This window comes from Aulonocara stuartgranti (assembly GCF_965226115.1).
Source record: "Aulonocara stuartgranti genome assembly, chromosome: 10".
NCBI lineage: Eukaryota > Metazoa > Chordata > Actinopteri > Cichliformes > Cichlidae > Aulonocara > Aulonocara stuartgranti.
Window position 1 is genome coordinate 17,972,210 of NC_138946.1, and position 15,925 is coordinate 17,988,134.

The 15,925-nt window shown below is 42.6% G+C and overlaps 3 protein-coding genes across 4 annotated transcripts; 1 reads left to right on the plus strand and 2 right to left on the minus strand.

Annotated features, from left to right (window-relative positions):
- The first annotated feature begins 54 nt into the window (after positions 1 to 54).
- On the plus strand, positions 55 to 2,564 carry cfap298 (cilia and flagella associated protein 298). The gene is made up of 8 exons (XM_082549475.1): positions 55 to 206; positions 452 to 622; positions 807 to 974; positions 1,195 to 1,262; positions 1,355 to 1,513; positions 1,695 to 1,826; positions 1,923 to 2,018; positions 2,095 to 2,564. The coding sequence occupies exons 2-8, from the start codon at positions 484 to 486 to the stop codon at positions 2,203 to 2,205; spliced, it is 873 nt and encodes a 290-aa protein (XP_082405601.1). The 5' UTR covers positions 55 to 206; positions 452 to 483; the 3' UTR covers positions 2,206 to 2,564.
- A 1,487-nt stretch (positions 2,565 to 4,051) lies between these two features.
- eva1c (eva-1 homolog C (C. elegans)) lies at positions 4,052 to 8,801 on the minus strand. Of its 2 annotated transcripts, XM_082549473.1 has the most exons (9): positions 8,550 to 8,801; positions 8,122 to 8,413; positions 7,083 to 7,300; positions 6,774 to 6,897; positions 6,444 to 6,596; positions 5,583 to 5,726; positions 4,916 to 4,993; positions 4,732 to 4,824; positions 4,052 to 4,653 (listed from the first exon to the last, which is right to left on the minus strand). In XM_082549473.1, the coding sequence occupies exons 2-9, from the start codon at positions 8,231 to 8,233 to the stop codon at positions 4,277 to 4,279; spliced, it is 1,299 nt and encodes a 432-aa protein (XP_082405599.1). In that variant the 5' UTR covers positions 8,234 to 8,413; positions 8,550 to 8,801; the 3' UTR covers positions 4,052 to 4,276. The 2 variants fall into 2 exon arrangements, with proteins under 2 accessions (XP_082405599.1, XP_082405600.1); XM_082549474.1 differs by having other exon boundaries at positions 7,101 to 7,300; positions 8,122 to 8,799.
- A 1,755-nt stretch (positions 8,802 to 10,556) lies between these two features.
- Positions 10,557 to 14,441, minus strand: haus1 (HAUS augmin-like complex, subunit 1). The gene is made up of 9 exons (XM_082549476.1): positions 14,332 to 14,441; positions 14,072 to 14,246; positions 12,843 to 12,978; positions 12,617 to 12,751; positions 12,421 to 12,544; positions 11,189 to 11,254; positions 11,010 to 11,081; positions 10,755 to 10,802; positions 10,557 to 10,666 (listed from the first exon to the last, which is right to left on the minus strand). Exons 1-9 carry the CDS (start codon positions 14,350 to 14,352, stop codon positions 10,622 to 10,624), a joined length of 822 nt encoding a protein of 273 aa, XP_082405602.1. The 5' UTR covers positions 14,353 to 14,441; the 3' UTR covers positions 10,557 to 10,621.
- Between the last annotated feature and the right edge of the window lie 1,484 nt (positions 14,442 to 15,925).

Genomic DNA, 15,925 nt, shown 5'->3' on the forward strand with positions numbered 1-15,925 from the left:
AGTGTTGCCGCTGTGCTCCATTAGGGGGCAGTGTCACAGCTTTTATAGCACGAAGTGTCCTCCAAATTACAGTCGAAGAAAGCAGCCGGGCTGACCAATCGTAATTGGGAAGTAATGCCACCGGTTGTAAACAGTGTGAGCTGTTTAGTGTGAGCGCAAGTTAAACTGGAGGGACCGAACACAGTGCTTCACGTTTTACTGCATAGGTACGTGTCACCGCTGTAGGTCACTGTGAGAAAATAACAACAGACAGTATCACTGTGTCACTGTGAGCAGCCATAACAGTTAGCTTCCATAGAGCTAACGTTAGCTACGTGTGTTCTGGAAGCATCCGCGACAGGCACGGCTGTCGCTATGGTTACGCACTGTTGTCCTACTGAGGGAAAGTGGTTGGTGGTGTTCAAGTTTCATTCAGGCCCCAACTTTCTTCTCTTTCAAACCTATCTTTCAGGAAGGTGGGGTAAGCAGGTGTTGCTTAGCGAAATGGTGCAACTTCACGTGAAGCGTGGAGACGAAAGCCTTTTTCTTTTTAACACCACCGTGGACACCCCTCTGGAAACTCTGATCCAGCAAATTACTGCCATTTACAACGGAAGGCTCAAAGTGGAGAGACTATGTTCAGGTGAAAACACACCCTCGGTGCTGCCACGACTCAAACCTGCACCTCACTACTGTTGAAACTTAACATCAGTGCTGGTGCACTCTATTTTGACCAGTTTCGTGTCTCTGAGTTCCCCAAATAGCATAATTCAACCCTGTAAGTGGGCCTCTGACAAAGATCTGCTTGTTCCTCTGTGTGCCCTCAGAGATTCCCGAGCTTGCAGACCATGGCATCTCACTGCCACCCAACATGCAGGGGCTGACAGAGGAGCAGATTGAGGAGCTAAACCTGAGGGATGAATGGGGAGAAAAGTGCATCCCCAGTGGAGGCTCTGTGTTTAGAAAGGATGAGATTGGGAGGAGGAATGGACAAGGTGAGACTGTAACATCCGTTTGGGTTTGCATGATTTAATATAGCTCTGTAGTTAAAGCCTGGTTTCCTGACTTTGTGCAATTATATGAAATGATATCTGATAGCACGTAACAGCTGTAGATAATACTACACAAATTTCCTTTACAAAGATGACAATTTTGCAAGCAATCCTTTTTATTTGCAAGAATGCATGTTTAAACCATCCCTTTGCCTTCTACTAGCGCCTAATGATAAAATGAAAGAGGTGCTGATGAGAACGGTGGAGGCTGCAACGGCGCTCATCTCCAAAGTGAGTTATTTGCTTTAACGGTTGATCGTTACTTTTTGCTTTGTTCAAAAAGGGCGTCACAAACAAATTACGTCATTCTCTTTATCATGCAGAAACAAGTTCAAGCCAATGTTTGTGTCACTGTGGAAATGATAAAGGAAGCACTGGATCAGCTAAGGGGGGCGGTCATGATCGTGTACCCCATGGGGCTGCCTCCTCACGACCCAATCAGGATGGAATTAGAGGACAAGGAAGACCTTTCAGAAACACAGGTGAAACAGCTGAAATGGAGGCTGATGGCCACATAAAATTAGGAATTTTTATCTTCCATTTATGGTATGATCATTGGAGGTGTTATTTTAAAAAGGTGTCTTATTTTTAAATTAATTTGAAGCTCATGAAATTGCCTTCGCCCTCTCTCAACTGTTTCTGCTACTTTTCTCTTCATCTCAGGCGTCTCTGCAGGTGATCACAGACGACGAATGCCAGCTGTGGTGGGCTGCCAAAGAGATGCAGAGGGGCAAAAAACTGCAGGACTACATTGGCAGAAATGAAAAGACAAAGCTAGTGGTTAAAATCCAAAAGGTGAGAGCCATTTCAATCTAAAGTATGTTTGAGGCCCGTGACCTTCATCATATGTTTTTGAGGGGTTTTTTTAAACCCTTTTACTATTCACTTTAGAAAGGACAGGGGGCGCCAGCGAGAGAACCTGTAATCACCGATGACCAGCAGAAACAGATGATGATGCACTATTACAGAAGGCAGGAAGAGCTCAAGGTGAGGAAATGTGTCACATGTTATAAACATTTGGCTTTGAACAAACATTCTAATCTTTTCTTTGTCACATTTTTAGAAACTGGAGGAGGCGGATGATGATCGCTACCTGGACTCAGAGTGGTCAGACAGGCAGGCCCTCAAAAGACAGTTTCAGGGTCTCACTAATATCAAATGGGGGCCGAGATGAAGACCAGCAACACTCTACAAACCCAACTCGGAGCCACTTCTGTGATCTGGAGTTCAACAGCTTTGTATTCAGCTGGACAAGTTGCCTTTTCAAAATCTTAAAATGAGCTTCCTCTTGGTCTCATGTGACATCATCCAGATAGTACTAATGATTCAGCCTGTGTGCTCTTATATCTTGGAGTTTCTCCTCCTCTGTAACCGTCCTGAAGTTCAGATCCTGACATAATGTGAAACTGAGGCTGGTGTTTGATTTATTTAAATATAAATTTGCTCCCAGTGTTCCTTTATCAGTTTCACCATGTTGTTTTTTATTGAGTCTGTACGAAAAAAATAAAGTTTATTCTGTGTTTTATATTTTGATCACGTGAACACAAAAATTGATCAATATCAGTAGTTTTACATCCCTGGGAGTGCAAGGACAAGGATGCTACACCTTTCCTCTCTTTGTCTTCTCGGTAATGAGACAAACAAACGCCTGTGAAAGTTGCTCGCAGTCAGGAAGTTTCCACACAGTTCAGGTCATCCCAGCAGGACTGAGAAAGGTGTAGAGTTCAGACTGAGTTGTCATCCCCTTGAACTTTTGACGGAGACGAAGCAGTTATCCAGAGAGTTCTATCAAGTTTCACAAAATGCCTCCAAAAAGTCTGAAATTCTCTTAAAGTTTTTTCTTTTTTGATTGGTCAAAGCTTTACTCTAGAAGATTATATAAACCTCATCACCAAAGGTGCTGTCACTTGCTTTGTATTAAGTCCGCAGTGGATGATCCAATCAAAGAATATCTAATAGGAGGCGATAAGGAAATATCTGTCATAAAATTATCACTAGTCTCAGGGAATACCTTACACTTGAACATTAGTTATTTTTCCTTGGAATGTTATCCCCCTCCTCCTGATTCTTGTTTTTGTAATACATCAAATGGTCTTTACATGCATTTGTATTTCTTAGTTTAGTGATCTCTTTAGATTACAGGATCTGTTCCCTGACATGTTCTTCGGTTTATATCACAAACACAGCCGCTATGAGACTGCTTGATCAGGAATTAGTGCAGTAATACACCCTCTGGCCGCTTAATTAGCTACACCTGTTCAAGAGATGCAAATATCTAATCAGTCACTCACATGACAGCAAGTAATGAATAGCCAGACTTCTTCCAGCTGATAGGAAACAGTAGCTCAAATAAGCATCTTTGAAGGAGAGGGCCACACTGCTGCTCCTGTCAGCTACGAGCACGAAACTGAGGTTACAATTCACACAGGGTCACCGAAATTGGACTGTAAAGACTGTAAAATCACGGTCAGCTGTGACGTTTGGATTGAAGGTGAGAATTTGGTGTAAACATCTTTAAAGTATAAATCCATCATGCATTGTATTAACAGTGATGGTGTAATGATGTGAGGAATATTTCCTTGGCACGGCTGGTGCAAATATTGTAGCTGACCATGTCCGTCCCTGTATGACCACAGTGTACCCATCTTCCCATGGCTGCTTAACGAGCCGTGCCACAAAGCTCAAGTCATCTCACACTGGATCTTGAACTTGACAGTGAGTTTACAGCACTCAAATGACCTCCCTAGTCACGGGATATTAGTCCAATAGATGTCGTGGAACGAAGATTCCAGATATGGAGCTGACAAATCTGTAGTGACTGTGTGATGCTATCATGTCAATATGAACCAAATATGGATCAAAATGTCAGCATCTGTGCTGAAGAATTAATGACGTTTTAAATGCAAAAAGGGGACCAACCTGGTACTAGCCTGTGAACCTGATAAAGTTGTTGGTGAATGCTTTTTTGTTTGTTTGTTTGCTGGGGTTGTTTTTTTTTTTATAAATAATGTTTCAGCCTGAAATGTTAAAGCTATATTTAGTGGTGAGTCTGTATAAATACAAAAGACATAAAACTTTGTTGATCATGGAAACTTTTGAAAACTTTTTCTTCGCATATTGTTCGCAAAAATGGCAAAACACAACAAACTGCAATGTTAAAAAAGGAGCTTCTTGCGGTGGTGATCAGTATACCTGATGGGAAAAAAACACCAGATGCTGAGTAGCATCCACAGGTCATGAGTTATTTAACACGAGCTGCCATTCAGATAGGCGTTCATCCAGATCTCCTGCATGATCATCTCTCTGCGCTCAATCCTCTCCGCCCGCTCGGCCGCTTCGCTCACATAAGTCACTTCCTCCCAACCGTATATCGCCTTCCTTTCCGTGGCTGAGAGCAAAGATCTTCCCGTTCCCTCGTGGTCATCTTCTTCTTCATCTGTGTCATCCTCATCCTCGTCATCTTCCTGATACTTAACAGTAGGGCTTCCCGGCTTGGGTGCAAGTCTGTGATCTCTGACCCAGCGTGCCCTGCAGGTCACTCGAACAGATACAGCCAGCAGGGTGAGCAGGAGACCAACGCACACGCTGGAGGTAAACAGCAGAGCTGCCATTTCAGGATGCTCTGTGTAGGAAACAAAGAGGGGGAGTTGCGATAAAGCATGGATTGGGAGTTAGTTCATGAGCGCATGTGTGTCAATACCTTTGATGTAAGCATATGTCAGGAGAGAGTTGCTCATCATCGCTCCTGAGTTGTCAGGCCTTCTTGAGCCTTTAGGAAAGGGCTCCTCCAGATCTGCAGGAGAAGATTGTGAAGATTACAAGTACGATGTGAAGAAGTCACAATAAAATCTTGGAACTGCGTGGACGGCATGACGCTGTTGTACCTTTTTCTGTGCCCACGCTAGGAGATGAGGTGAGGCTTACTATGTTGGGGTCTGCCACCCTTAGTAAACTCTGCGGTACTATTGGGAAAAGGACAGAAGAAGTCTTTGTATCGCTGTGAACAAAATGACTCAGTGGCTCAGTAGACCGTTTTAAACAAGCTACTTCTCACATCCAAACTGAGCCAACAATGGAGTTACACATTCAGATCGAAAATACTTTCCCTACTATTGTATTAATAATAAGCGCCCTTCAAGGCTAACACACATTGTTTTGCTCTATATGGAGCCAACACATCCAGTCAGAAGAATTCTTTCAACACCAGGCTCCAAATTACGATGCATGAATGTGACCTCGATGGCATTTGTGCCAATCACAGGAAGTTTATCAGGATGTCAACTCCAACTCACAAATCAGTTGCTCACAGTCCAATCTTCCCCTGCTATTGCGCTCTTGGGTGTGATGGGATAAGAACAGCTGATGGCTGGGATCAGCTGATAAGAATCCAGAGTAGGAAGTTAGAAATGTTCACCGATGGAGCTACCGCGTAATGAACGAGGCCAAAACAAAAACCTTCCTTTGTGTACGTGCTCCTACTTTAAAACAGCTATGTTCAATTCATCACAGGGATTGCAATTAAGGTGAATGAGGAAACAGAGAGGGTCCTACCACAAGAATAGATCACACTGAGGTACTTCCTGGTTCCTGGAAAGCATGGGTCCCTAAAGGTCTGGTTGCTGACGGGAACAGCACACTTCTGTTTGCTGTAGCAGGACTTGGAGACCAAGTGTACGGCCTCATGGTTCAGACACTCTGCAGGGAAAGAGTCAATTGCAAAAAGAGTTACTGAATAAGAAACATGGATTAACTGTAGTTAATCCATCTATTGGCTTCCGCTTATCCATATCAGGGTCGTGGGAGGGGCTTGAGCCTATCTCAGCTATTGTAGGGCAAGAGGCGGGGTGCACCCTGGACAGGTCACCAATGTGACACAGGACTAACATAGTTGTGGTTAAATTTGAATAAAATCAAAAGCATCCAGAGACCTAACTGTATCCTGTCATTGTACAATGTGAAATCAGTCACGTACAGTTTGAATGTCACACCAGGAAATGTTCCCAGAACGAAATGATAACAATGGCTGGGACACACTCCAATGAGTAAATGTATTATTCCATTATTCATGTTATTATCTGCACCTGCTTTTTCATGCTATGGGAAATGTCAAGACAAATGTGAATAGATATTTGTTTATGATAACATCAGAACATTTTCTTCTGCTTAACCAGGTCTGGGAACAGCAGCAATTAAATAAGTATCCCTCCACAAACTGCCACCTTATCACGGTCTCACACACAGAAGTTTCACAAGATTATACAATGAATTATTTAATTCTATTGAGAAGCAATATGTCGCCCTTTTTAAACTTTCACAGTGCTGTACTCTAAATGTAAAACAAACTGTGTCCTCTTTAACTTATTCGTGCATCTTGAGACCTTTCATTGCTGGAATCGTCTGCTAGAAACTCACCAAACGGGGGTGGTCTTGTCAGGTGTGAGGGGCAGGTGTCGGTGTGACCCAGCCTTCGCCCGTAGACAGCTGCATAGATGTTCAGCGCCCTGGGGGGCTTACAGCGCAGGACCATGGTTTCTCCTTCACACACCACATGTCTTTTGTGTTCAGCTGAGTGAGGGGGGGAAAAAAGGAGTAAAGACGACTTGGAGGAGGGTCTGATGGTGGTAGGAAACTGACGGCTGAAATTGGGTGTGGGGAGGATTTTTATGTGTGGCTGTGTAGCTATTCGCTTAAGAATGTGTGAGGAAACTTGTGCTGAAACAAAATTTGACCCGATGAACTCACTAGGTTTACACTTGTAGTCCACATGGAGGTATTTGGTAGTGCCGGGGCAGGGGTCCTTCCCAAATAGCAGGTGATTGACAGGCATCTGGCAGTCTCTGTGGCTCTGACACTCCGACAAAAGCTTCTGCACAATAAACATGGACGACAGTCAGCAAACACCATCCACAGTGAAGGAAGGACAACCAAATCAGATGCAAAGAGCCAAGCTTATGCACCGACTGGTTGACATGACGATTTTCAGACTGCGTGAAAGTGACGAGCAGCCACTAAGTAACAGCTGACCCAGTGAGAGTGAAAACAGCTCTTTACCCCACATATAAAATGCACCTGTAGGGCTGTGAAAGCTGAGCAGCTGTGATTGTGTGCCCCGAGTGGAGGGTGTGGAGCTACTCCGCAAAGCTGCATCTCGCTGCTCCCGTAGAAGGCAGACTGGATGGAGATGGTGGAGTGGCGTGGACAGTGGAGCCACAGAGGTTGCCCATCGCACGCGTGGGCAGAGTGGCTGGTAATGATCCTGGACAGGTAGTCTGTTAGACAGAAGACATGTATGCATGCACAGAAGGGAGACTTTGCTAATTTTACACATTACATTCAGAATTTCACCTAATCATACTGAATTAAAAAAAACTAAACTGTAGTAATTTATTAGCTACATAAATAAAACACTCTTTTTCTTGGATCTACTGCATCAGTAGCTGCGGAGCAGGTTGCGTGGCCTCTTTGGCGCTCTTGCAGGTGTCTCAGGTTGCTTTAAAAAAAAAAATCACTGTGGTCTTGCCTCACTCACTGTCTTTTTTTTTTTTTTCAAAGTGGCATATTCGGCGAACCGGCATTCAACAAACATAACCGCCCTGTGCTGTACGGTTATACATTACATTACTACTGATTCCAAGGTGTTGAGCTGAAGCTGTGCACAGTGTATCCAAAGATAAATACATTTATAAATCCAACACTGGGGAGATGGTTCAGATAAAACACAAGAATATGAGAAGAAATGCTGCGCAGTCATTTTGTCAGCTTTACCAATACAGCAAGAAGACACAAAATAGAGAATTAAGATGTGTTACATTATACCATCCAGACTTTCTTGCTGTATCATGAACACTAGCAATGAGAAAGAGTACAGCCACATTATCTATAACACCATACATAAAAATGGCAAACAGAAGGTTCACCCCCCCCCACACACACCCCAGCCACCCAACCCCACTGGCAGCTGTTATTACACACCATATAACAGTGGGGCTCATACCCAACCTGCTGTAACAGAAATACTTCGTGTTCTCATTGTCTGCACGACCACCACCACCCCGTAATCCCCCACCCACCCACATCACCATCATCTTACCTGAGAAGTCAGCCAGTCCACTCATGCTTCTGGTCCACAGGAGTAAAGTCAGACAGAGGAGGCTGTGGCTCCAGTCCAGTCCGCGACAACGGGTCCAGCTCATGACTCGCATCCCCCGTCTCACTGATCATATTAAAAGCTGGGACGCTTAAAAAAAAAACCCACCGTAGGACTTCCCAGACTTCACAAGAACCCACGCCAGATGGTGAAGGCGCTCAAAGAGGCCGCGATACCGAGCTTCATCTCTGTGTCGCCTGAGCTGAGATCAAATCACTTCTTCATCCGTCTTCACCTGCAGCACAGGAGAGAGAGAAAAACAGCGGCCGTTTGGGGTTGAGTAAGATCAGCCGCTGTGTGCAGCAGCAGCAGCAATGGACCACAGAGGAGGTTGGGAATAGCAGCTGCGCAACAAGTTGTTCAAAACTGACAGACGAGGTGACGGATCCGAGCGACGCGTGGAGTGGCGAGTCTCCCACGGCGACTTCCCAAACGCTCAAGCCCGCAGATCCGTGAATGGATCCATGTGGAAACTGAAGGCGACCCACAGTAACAGCTGAGCGGGAATCATAATGTGGGCGTGGCGCATAAAACTATTTTAAAGGGAAGAGGGGCGACACGCTCGCTGGTAATGACGCACTGGCTCCCTCCCCCTCCGCGAGGCACATGTTTACTTTTTGGAACTTGCTGTTTTATTCTGCCCGTTTCCTTCGCCTTTCTCTACAACTCCTAAGCTTTATTTTATTTTTCCACATCATAGCTTTAGACCAGTGTATTATATTTGGCGGAATATTTCGGCTTTCTTCGCATATTAATCTTACATCTTCACAAAAGTAATAGAAATACTCTCATAGGACATTGTGCAAAGGTTTAATCAGTAGAAAACCTCTTAGAATTAGAAGTGCCAAATTTTGAGGTTTTAAGTGACATTTTGATTCAGTTTCTTCTCATAATCTGACACCCTAACCATGGCGCCTTTCAGTGAAGCTGGGGGCCTACTGGGTAAACTGCTCCCCAGCCCACATCCATGACCCACTCCATGGTAACCAGTCAGTCTTCGTGTCAGACTGCACAGCAGACGTACAACAGTCAAACTGACAGAGACAGTTGGGGTCTCCACGCTCAGCTCCACATAAGTGGGAGAGAGGCAAGGGTGGGTTTGGATCACAAGGGGGGTATTTTGCATATAAACTGGACAAGTTTGTTGCATTCTCCGTATTTTGGCTCCGGGTGCTCAGGCAGTGGCCCCAAAACCACTTTTACGTGCCATTATCCTTCCAAAGCCTGTGGAAGTCTGCTGTCTATCACAAAAGGTTTCCTGCACTTTGTTTTTAAGAGGTAACATAGCCATCTAGGCCAGTCAGTAAAATAACAGTGGCACATGGGTAAACAAGAAATTCATGTAATGAGGTAGTGGAAAGGCTTCTGAAATGTGTTGATGATGCAGTCTTTTTTAAAAGTATAGAAATAATGCTTTTTATTACAATTTCTTTTGTTCAAGACAACTATGTCAACATTCACCACAGGAGACCCATCAGTAATAACACAGACTATAAATCAGGGGTGTCAAACATAGACCTGGGACCCAGAATTGGCTGAAAAAAAGCTCAAATCTGACCCCACTGGGCAGCTTTGGAAAATTTCAAGGAAATCTTTGGATTTTTAACTGTATATTTACATGTTTTACAGCTTCTTCTACAGATAAAGACCTCCACCATGGCCATTTATACTACACCAAAGTAAATAAGCAATAGAAAAATAATGAAATAATATAAAGTTTCACTTTTTTGGGCAGTGAAATACCACAACCTTTCCTGTTATTTTCACACATTTACTTCTTACAATTTAGTTGTGTTGGCAGATTTGAGAAGCTTCTCTGGTCCAGCCCACTAAAGATCAAGGTGGGCTGTATGTAGCCCATGATGCAAGAGGAGTTTGACATTCCTGCTAAAAGTGTTTGGGAGACAAACATCTTTTGCGTGGTTACCAAATCCTGTTTTTTAAAATATGTTGCCATCACAACAAAGCTATTCATTTAATGCCATCTACCGTCTCTGTATTTGGGGAGAAAGATCAGACTCTCACGACATGTTGTTAGTACTTCTTCGGAGGGGAAACAACCCCTCAATTAGACTGCAGTGAACAGAAAATAAAGACAACGCTCTTGATTAGTGTTAATGATGTCTGTAACAAACAGGAAGAGGTGGAGGAACAGAAAACAGATGAAGCCAAATGTTTTTGTTCTCTAATAAATACTCTAATAGGTAACTGTGAAATAAAGAGAAATATAAAGAATAATATTGACAAGACTTTAAAGCTGGAAGTTTTGAAAAAAGTGCCTCTAAGCAGCTCTTACTTTTAGAGCACAAGGAGACTTGTCTCTGCACAGATCTGTTGGGTTGCATAAAAAGAAGCCAGAAGGTGGGTGTCAAAGCAAAGAAATTTAAGTGACTTTTATTATTTAACAAACACAGTAAATAATACAGTAACATTAGACAAATCTTCATTTAAAATCCACATTCATCTCAAGCTGGGAATCAAGTGCAGCCTGAAAACAAAAAAAAGAAATAGGATCAAATTCAATAAATCAGCCACCACATCTCATCCATTATTGAGCGAGTTTTTAGGATGCTTACCAGCTCTCTTTTTGCCTCTTCTATCTTCACTTGAGCCAGAGACGGGCTCTGTTTAGAGGAGGAAAAACAAAATTCAGAAACCCAAATTCAGGAAGTTTGTTTCCACACGTCTGAACACGGTTCAACCCTTTCCTTCAGGTTGGTTTTAATAAAGTCATTTGTGCACAAAAAACATTATCCAAAAGGATAAAAACAGATTAAGGGGTTTGGTCGTGGAGTATTTAAAAGTCAGTAACAGAGTGAAAACAAACATACCGGGCTCAGGTCCATGTAGGGCTCCAGTTTCTTCTTTAAGGGGATTATTTCTTTTTTCAGCTCGGTGACTTCCTGTAGAGAGAAAAATAAGATGACACTTTCAGACCCTCTAAGCAGACGGTATTACATTTTCATTTCCATGGCAATGAATGGGGGCGCATGTGGAAAAGCTGAAATACCTCTGACAGCTGCACAAGAGCCTGGTGGGTGATAGACTTGTCCATGTTCCTGGATACAAGCTGAGCCTGCAGGACAGAAAGAGCAGAATAAAATCAGTGCTCTTTAGAATATCTGCTCCCTCCTGACATTAACAGGAACTCTTGGACCTGTTCTGCAGAAACATCTCTGTTCTCTAAACTGTAACGTGGTGCACACATTATATCTGGGAGATCAAACACTGATGCATAACAAAAAAACTGGAAAACTGGTCATCCCAATGAGGAAAACAGTGCATTTTTCTACACCTTTTCTTATATTTTTTGAAAACTATCTCTTTTTTGTGGTAGTGTCGTCAACACTTCATACCATCCCAAACGTTTTTAAAAAATACTTTTTCTTCTGCATCTTTTCTCCTTTACTATGACCATTCTTAGAGTTTTATATACATAAAATTGATCTTTTTGGCTTCTGATGATGGATATTTTTACTGTAACTGGAGGGTAACTGTACCTCTAAAGCTGCAGGGCAAAAACTTATTTGTACATTTTGTTATAGTTTCTCATCCAAAGCAAACCTCCAATTAATTGAGTCAACACAAAGAAACACAGAGCACTTTTAAATATCTTGATGAGTTCTGCAAAAATGTTACAGGCATTATTATCATTAGCTCTTCTTTCTTTTTCAAACTGCCTCAGATATCACTGCAATATACACATTATTCAGTCTGCCTACTGGAGTACTGGTAATGCAAGTACAAGTAGCCAATCACAACTCAGAGCATCAAGACCATCTGCTGAAGTTCAAACACAGCATCAGAATGAGCAAGAAATGGGATTAAAGTGACTTTGAACATGGTTGATGGTTGGAGGTGCAGACAGGAGTACTGTATTATTCTAGCTTCTGGCTGAAAACGCCTCATTGATGCCAGACGGGAAGGACCAGACTGCATTGAGCTGACAGGAAGTAACTCAAATAACCACCCATTACAACCAAGGTATTCAGAAGAACCTCTCTGAATATAATACAACTAAGCTTGCAGCAGATGAGCTACAGCAGAAGAAGACTACACTGGGTGCCACTCCTGTCAGCTAAGATCAGGAAACTGAGGCGACAATTTGCCTGGGCTAAGAAAAAATTGGATTTCTAAAAAAAGATATGAAAAATGATATGAAAAAAAAGCCTGGTCTCATGAGAAAAAAGGGGTCCAACCCTGCACTAACAAGGTATACCTAATGAAACACAAACAACATACCTCCCACCGCTCCCGTCTGTTACTGAGCTCGTTCGCCTTTGCTGTCACAAAATCCATTTTGAGCAGCTTCTCCTCAGCTTTAGCGCTCTCCACTGCCTGAGCTTTGACAGTTTTGTTGATATCCCTGAAAATTAAGATTGCCAGTATTACAAAATATGCTACATATCATCCATATAAGAACAGGTGAGTTACCTACTCTTGCAAACTTCCCCGGAGCACCAGAGTTGCCCCGAGTCTCTTTCTGAGGGCCCGGAGCTCTCTCTCAAGTCTTCTATTTGACTTCTCCGCTTCCAGAAGTTCACTAGTGAGGTTGTTTACGGCTGGCATAAAGCTGCACACAAGATGACGAGACACGAGCCAGTTTATCTCACCCTGTTTTTTTAACCTGGCCAACTTCATTGAAGAAAAAAAACAAAACAGACCTGCCCAGTGAAGTGTCTCTCACTCCAAGCACCATAGCATTGTCTACTAAAGCAGATAAGCAGTCAGCAACTGGCTTTGACAAACTGGCAGAGGACAGGCCAACACTTTGTAGAAGAACATCCTGGAGATGAGCACCTGAGTGGAGAAAACACTGAAAACTTTAAGGTGGTAGTTAATGTCTCACATAAACAGCACAGAGAAAAGTAAATCATTATAAATAAAGGCTTATTAATATTATTTGTAACAACTTGGATTTTTTTTTAAATACTTTTGGCCGATATGCATCAGAGGAAGAGTACCACAGTGCAAAAGTAAAACAGATGAGGCATCAGGCAAACATACAAAGAGAAAACTAAGATGAACAGTTAAATGGTTTTAATGTAGAAATCATTGTATACTGTTTATTACTTCACTATCAGTATCTGTTCACTAGTTTAAGTCTAGACAAATGTGTTTCTGTATTCCAAGTATAATGTAAACACACTTTATAATACACCACACGTTACAGTGTAAAGGTTGTAGGCACTTTGAATTTTTAATTTCTCATCCATCACATAATAGCCATGTGCAAAAGTCAGTCCTGAAAGAGTTTGGAGTAACCATGGTGAACGTTTCATTGCCTGCAACATCATCTGTGAGGAAAACGGGACGCTGGTGGGAGGACCTGCCAGTTCTGGTGTTCTCAGGCGAATGCCAGTTAATCTGCATGGTGTTCGGTTGTGAGCACAGGTCCCACTAAAGGACCTTAATGCCACCGTCACAGTTTGTGTGTTTAGGTTTGGTAACAAAACATGCACATGATTAGCCCACTGGAGGTAATTTTGCAGGGCTCTGGCAGCACTCCTTTTGTCCCTCCTCACACAAAGGGGCCGATACTGATCTCACTGCTCGGTCGATGCCCTTCAACCCTGTCCAGCTCTCCTTGTGTCACCACTGTTTTGAGACCACGATGGAAGATACAGCAAACCGTAGTGATGTACCATCCTGGAGAAGTCGCACACTCTCTGCTGCCTGTGAATGACCTGCATCTACCCTATCAGCAGTTTCTGCCTCCTGCTCGGACAGACTGATATCCCTGAACTTTAACTGTCCTTCTATTACACTGTGACCTGCTAAATGCCTTTAAAATTAGTGCAAGTGCACTTGGATGCTGTCTTAAACCCACAGCATATTTATCTCCCCTCCCTAGATTAAATGAACTTTGTATAACTGCCTGTAAATTACTCACCCTCAGCCTGGTACTCTGCAGCTTTCTGTTTGAGGTCCTCTATAAGGAGGGCTGTGTCACTGCAGCGGGCTTCGCTGGACTGGGCGAGCTGGTACAGGATGTCCACTGTCCGTGTGTTGACTTCAAACTGTGGCACAACCTGCTCACCAAACACGGCGCCGAGCCAGCTGTTCACCTGAGGATGCCACAACAAGCAGGAACATATAAACACGGGGCAGCAAAAGCAGTCAGCGGGATATGCTCCCGAAACAGAAAAATACCTTCTTAATCTTCTCACACATGACTACTGAAAGGTCGTCACAAACCAAAACAAACGTCTTCTCGAAAACTGCAAATGTTTTCGCGCCCCCGAAATCATCCCAAAAACTTCCTGGTTACCGGCCAATGAGAACACAGGGCAAAACCACGTCAAGTAACAAACGAGAGACATATGTTTTTTCTATATTTTCTAAGATATTTCATAATACAAAATTAAATAAAAGATAAACAGGCGTAATCAATCACAGTTGGTAAGTTAAATAAAAATATATATTAAAAAAAACTTTTTCCAAAACACTGTTTCCGGTTCACGTTTCCTGTGGGCAAACAAAGATGAAGAAAAACTTAAAATAGATCGCTTCCATTTCCGTTCAGTTCGACGGAACTAAAGAGACTTGTAGACTTGGATTGTTAGAGCTAACCAAAGCTAAACTCAAAGCTACAACTCTTGAAATAAAACTAAAAATTACAATTTCAACAAATTAACAAAACAACATGAACCTACCTAAATAAAAATGTGGAGGGAATGTCTTAAATTTTTAACTTTTTCAATTTGATCACATTTTTCACAAGTGATATTGGCTCTTTTGTTGTATTATTGTTCTGAATCAGTCTGGATTCAGTCTCACACTCTGACATTTTCTTCTTCTTTCAACTCCTTACTTTAGGGGTCATTACAACAGACCATATGCTTCCATCTCATCCTATCCCTAGCATCCTCTTCTGTCACAACAACCTTCTGCATGTCTTCCTTCACTACATCGCTGAATATTCTCTTTGGTCGTCCTCTTTCCCTTCTCCCTGGTAGTTTCATATTCATCATCCTTTCCCCACTGTGTCCACCATTCCTCCTATGTCCAAATCATCTCAGCTGTGCTTCTCTAACTTTGTCTCCAAAATGTTCAACCTGAACTATTCCTATGAAGACTTTAGTATCTTCAGTTTAGCCACCTCTGGTCTTTTTGGGAGTGCCACTGCCTCCAAACCAAATATCATGGCACATCTCACTAGAATCTTCCAAAGCTTCTCTTTCACGCTCGCTGCTATCCTTCTGTCTTTACATTCATATCCACCATGCTTGCACTGTGTTCTTCACATCTCATGTGTATTGTTTGTTGCTTTGGATGACTGATCCTAGGTATTTATTCTCATTCACCTTCACCATCTCTACTCATCTCTGTGTGCGTTGAGACAACAGGTTTTGTGATTTGGTGCTGTATAAATAAAACAGAATTTAATTACTCTTTGGAGTTTCACTATTTTTAGTAACGTTTTACCTGACCTGCTGTTTTTATTGTTGGTGTCAGATTAATTATAACACAGTGAATGATGAATGTTGGTTAGAGGTGGCCCCTGTGATTTGTTTTTATTTTTCATTTATTTATTTGCCCAGAGACCCAACAGAATCGCCACTGATATACGCTTTGTTCTCACCGGGCTGAGTGCCACAAGCTAATAAATAAATACGTTAACGGCCAACAAACAACAACAAGCTAACAAATATTCATATTTAAAATTATTATTTAAAAAAATGCATCCGAGTGGAAGGACGAAAGCGGAAGTGCGTGCAGGTTAACGTTTCGTATCGTCGGATAC

Coding starts and splice junctions, on each gene's coding strand:
- haus1 (XM_082549476.1), bottom strand. CDS start 14,352: ATGTGTGAGAAGATTAAGAAG. Junction 12,979..14,071: donor TGCAGAGTACCAGGCTGAGG/GTGAGTAATTTA, acceptor TTCTCCACTCAG/GTGCTCATCTCCAGGATGTT. Junction 12,545..12,616: donor CTCCGGGGAAGTTTGCAAGA/GTAGGTAACTCA, acceptor CTTAATTTTCAG/GGATATCAACAAAACTGTCA.
- eva1c (XM_082549473.1), bottom strand. CDS start 8,233: ATGCGAGTCATGAGCTGGACCCGTTGTCGCGGACTGGACTGGAGCCAC. Junction 5,727..6,443: donor GACAAGACCACCCCCGTTTG/GTGAGTTTCTAG, acceptor CTTTCCCTGCAG/AGTGTCTGAACCATGAGGCC. Junction 4,654..4,731: donor GACATATGCTTACATCAAAG/GTATTGACACAC, acceptor TTTCCTACACAG/AGCATCCTGAAATGGCAGCT.
- cfap298 (XM_082549475.1), top strand. CDS start 484: ATGGTGCAACTTCACGTGAAGCGTGGAGACGAAAGCCTTTTTCTTTTT. Junction 1,263..1,354: donor CAACGGCGCTCATCTCCAAA/GTGAGTTATTTG, acceptor TTTATCATGCAG/AAACAAGTTCAAGCCAATGT. Junction 1,514..1,694: donor AAGACCTTTCAGAAACACAG/GTGAAACAGCTG, acceptor TCTTCATCTCAG/GCGTCTCTGCAGGTGATCAC.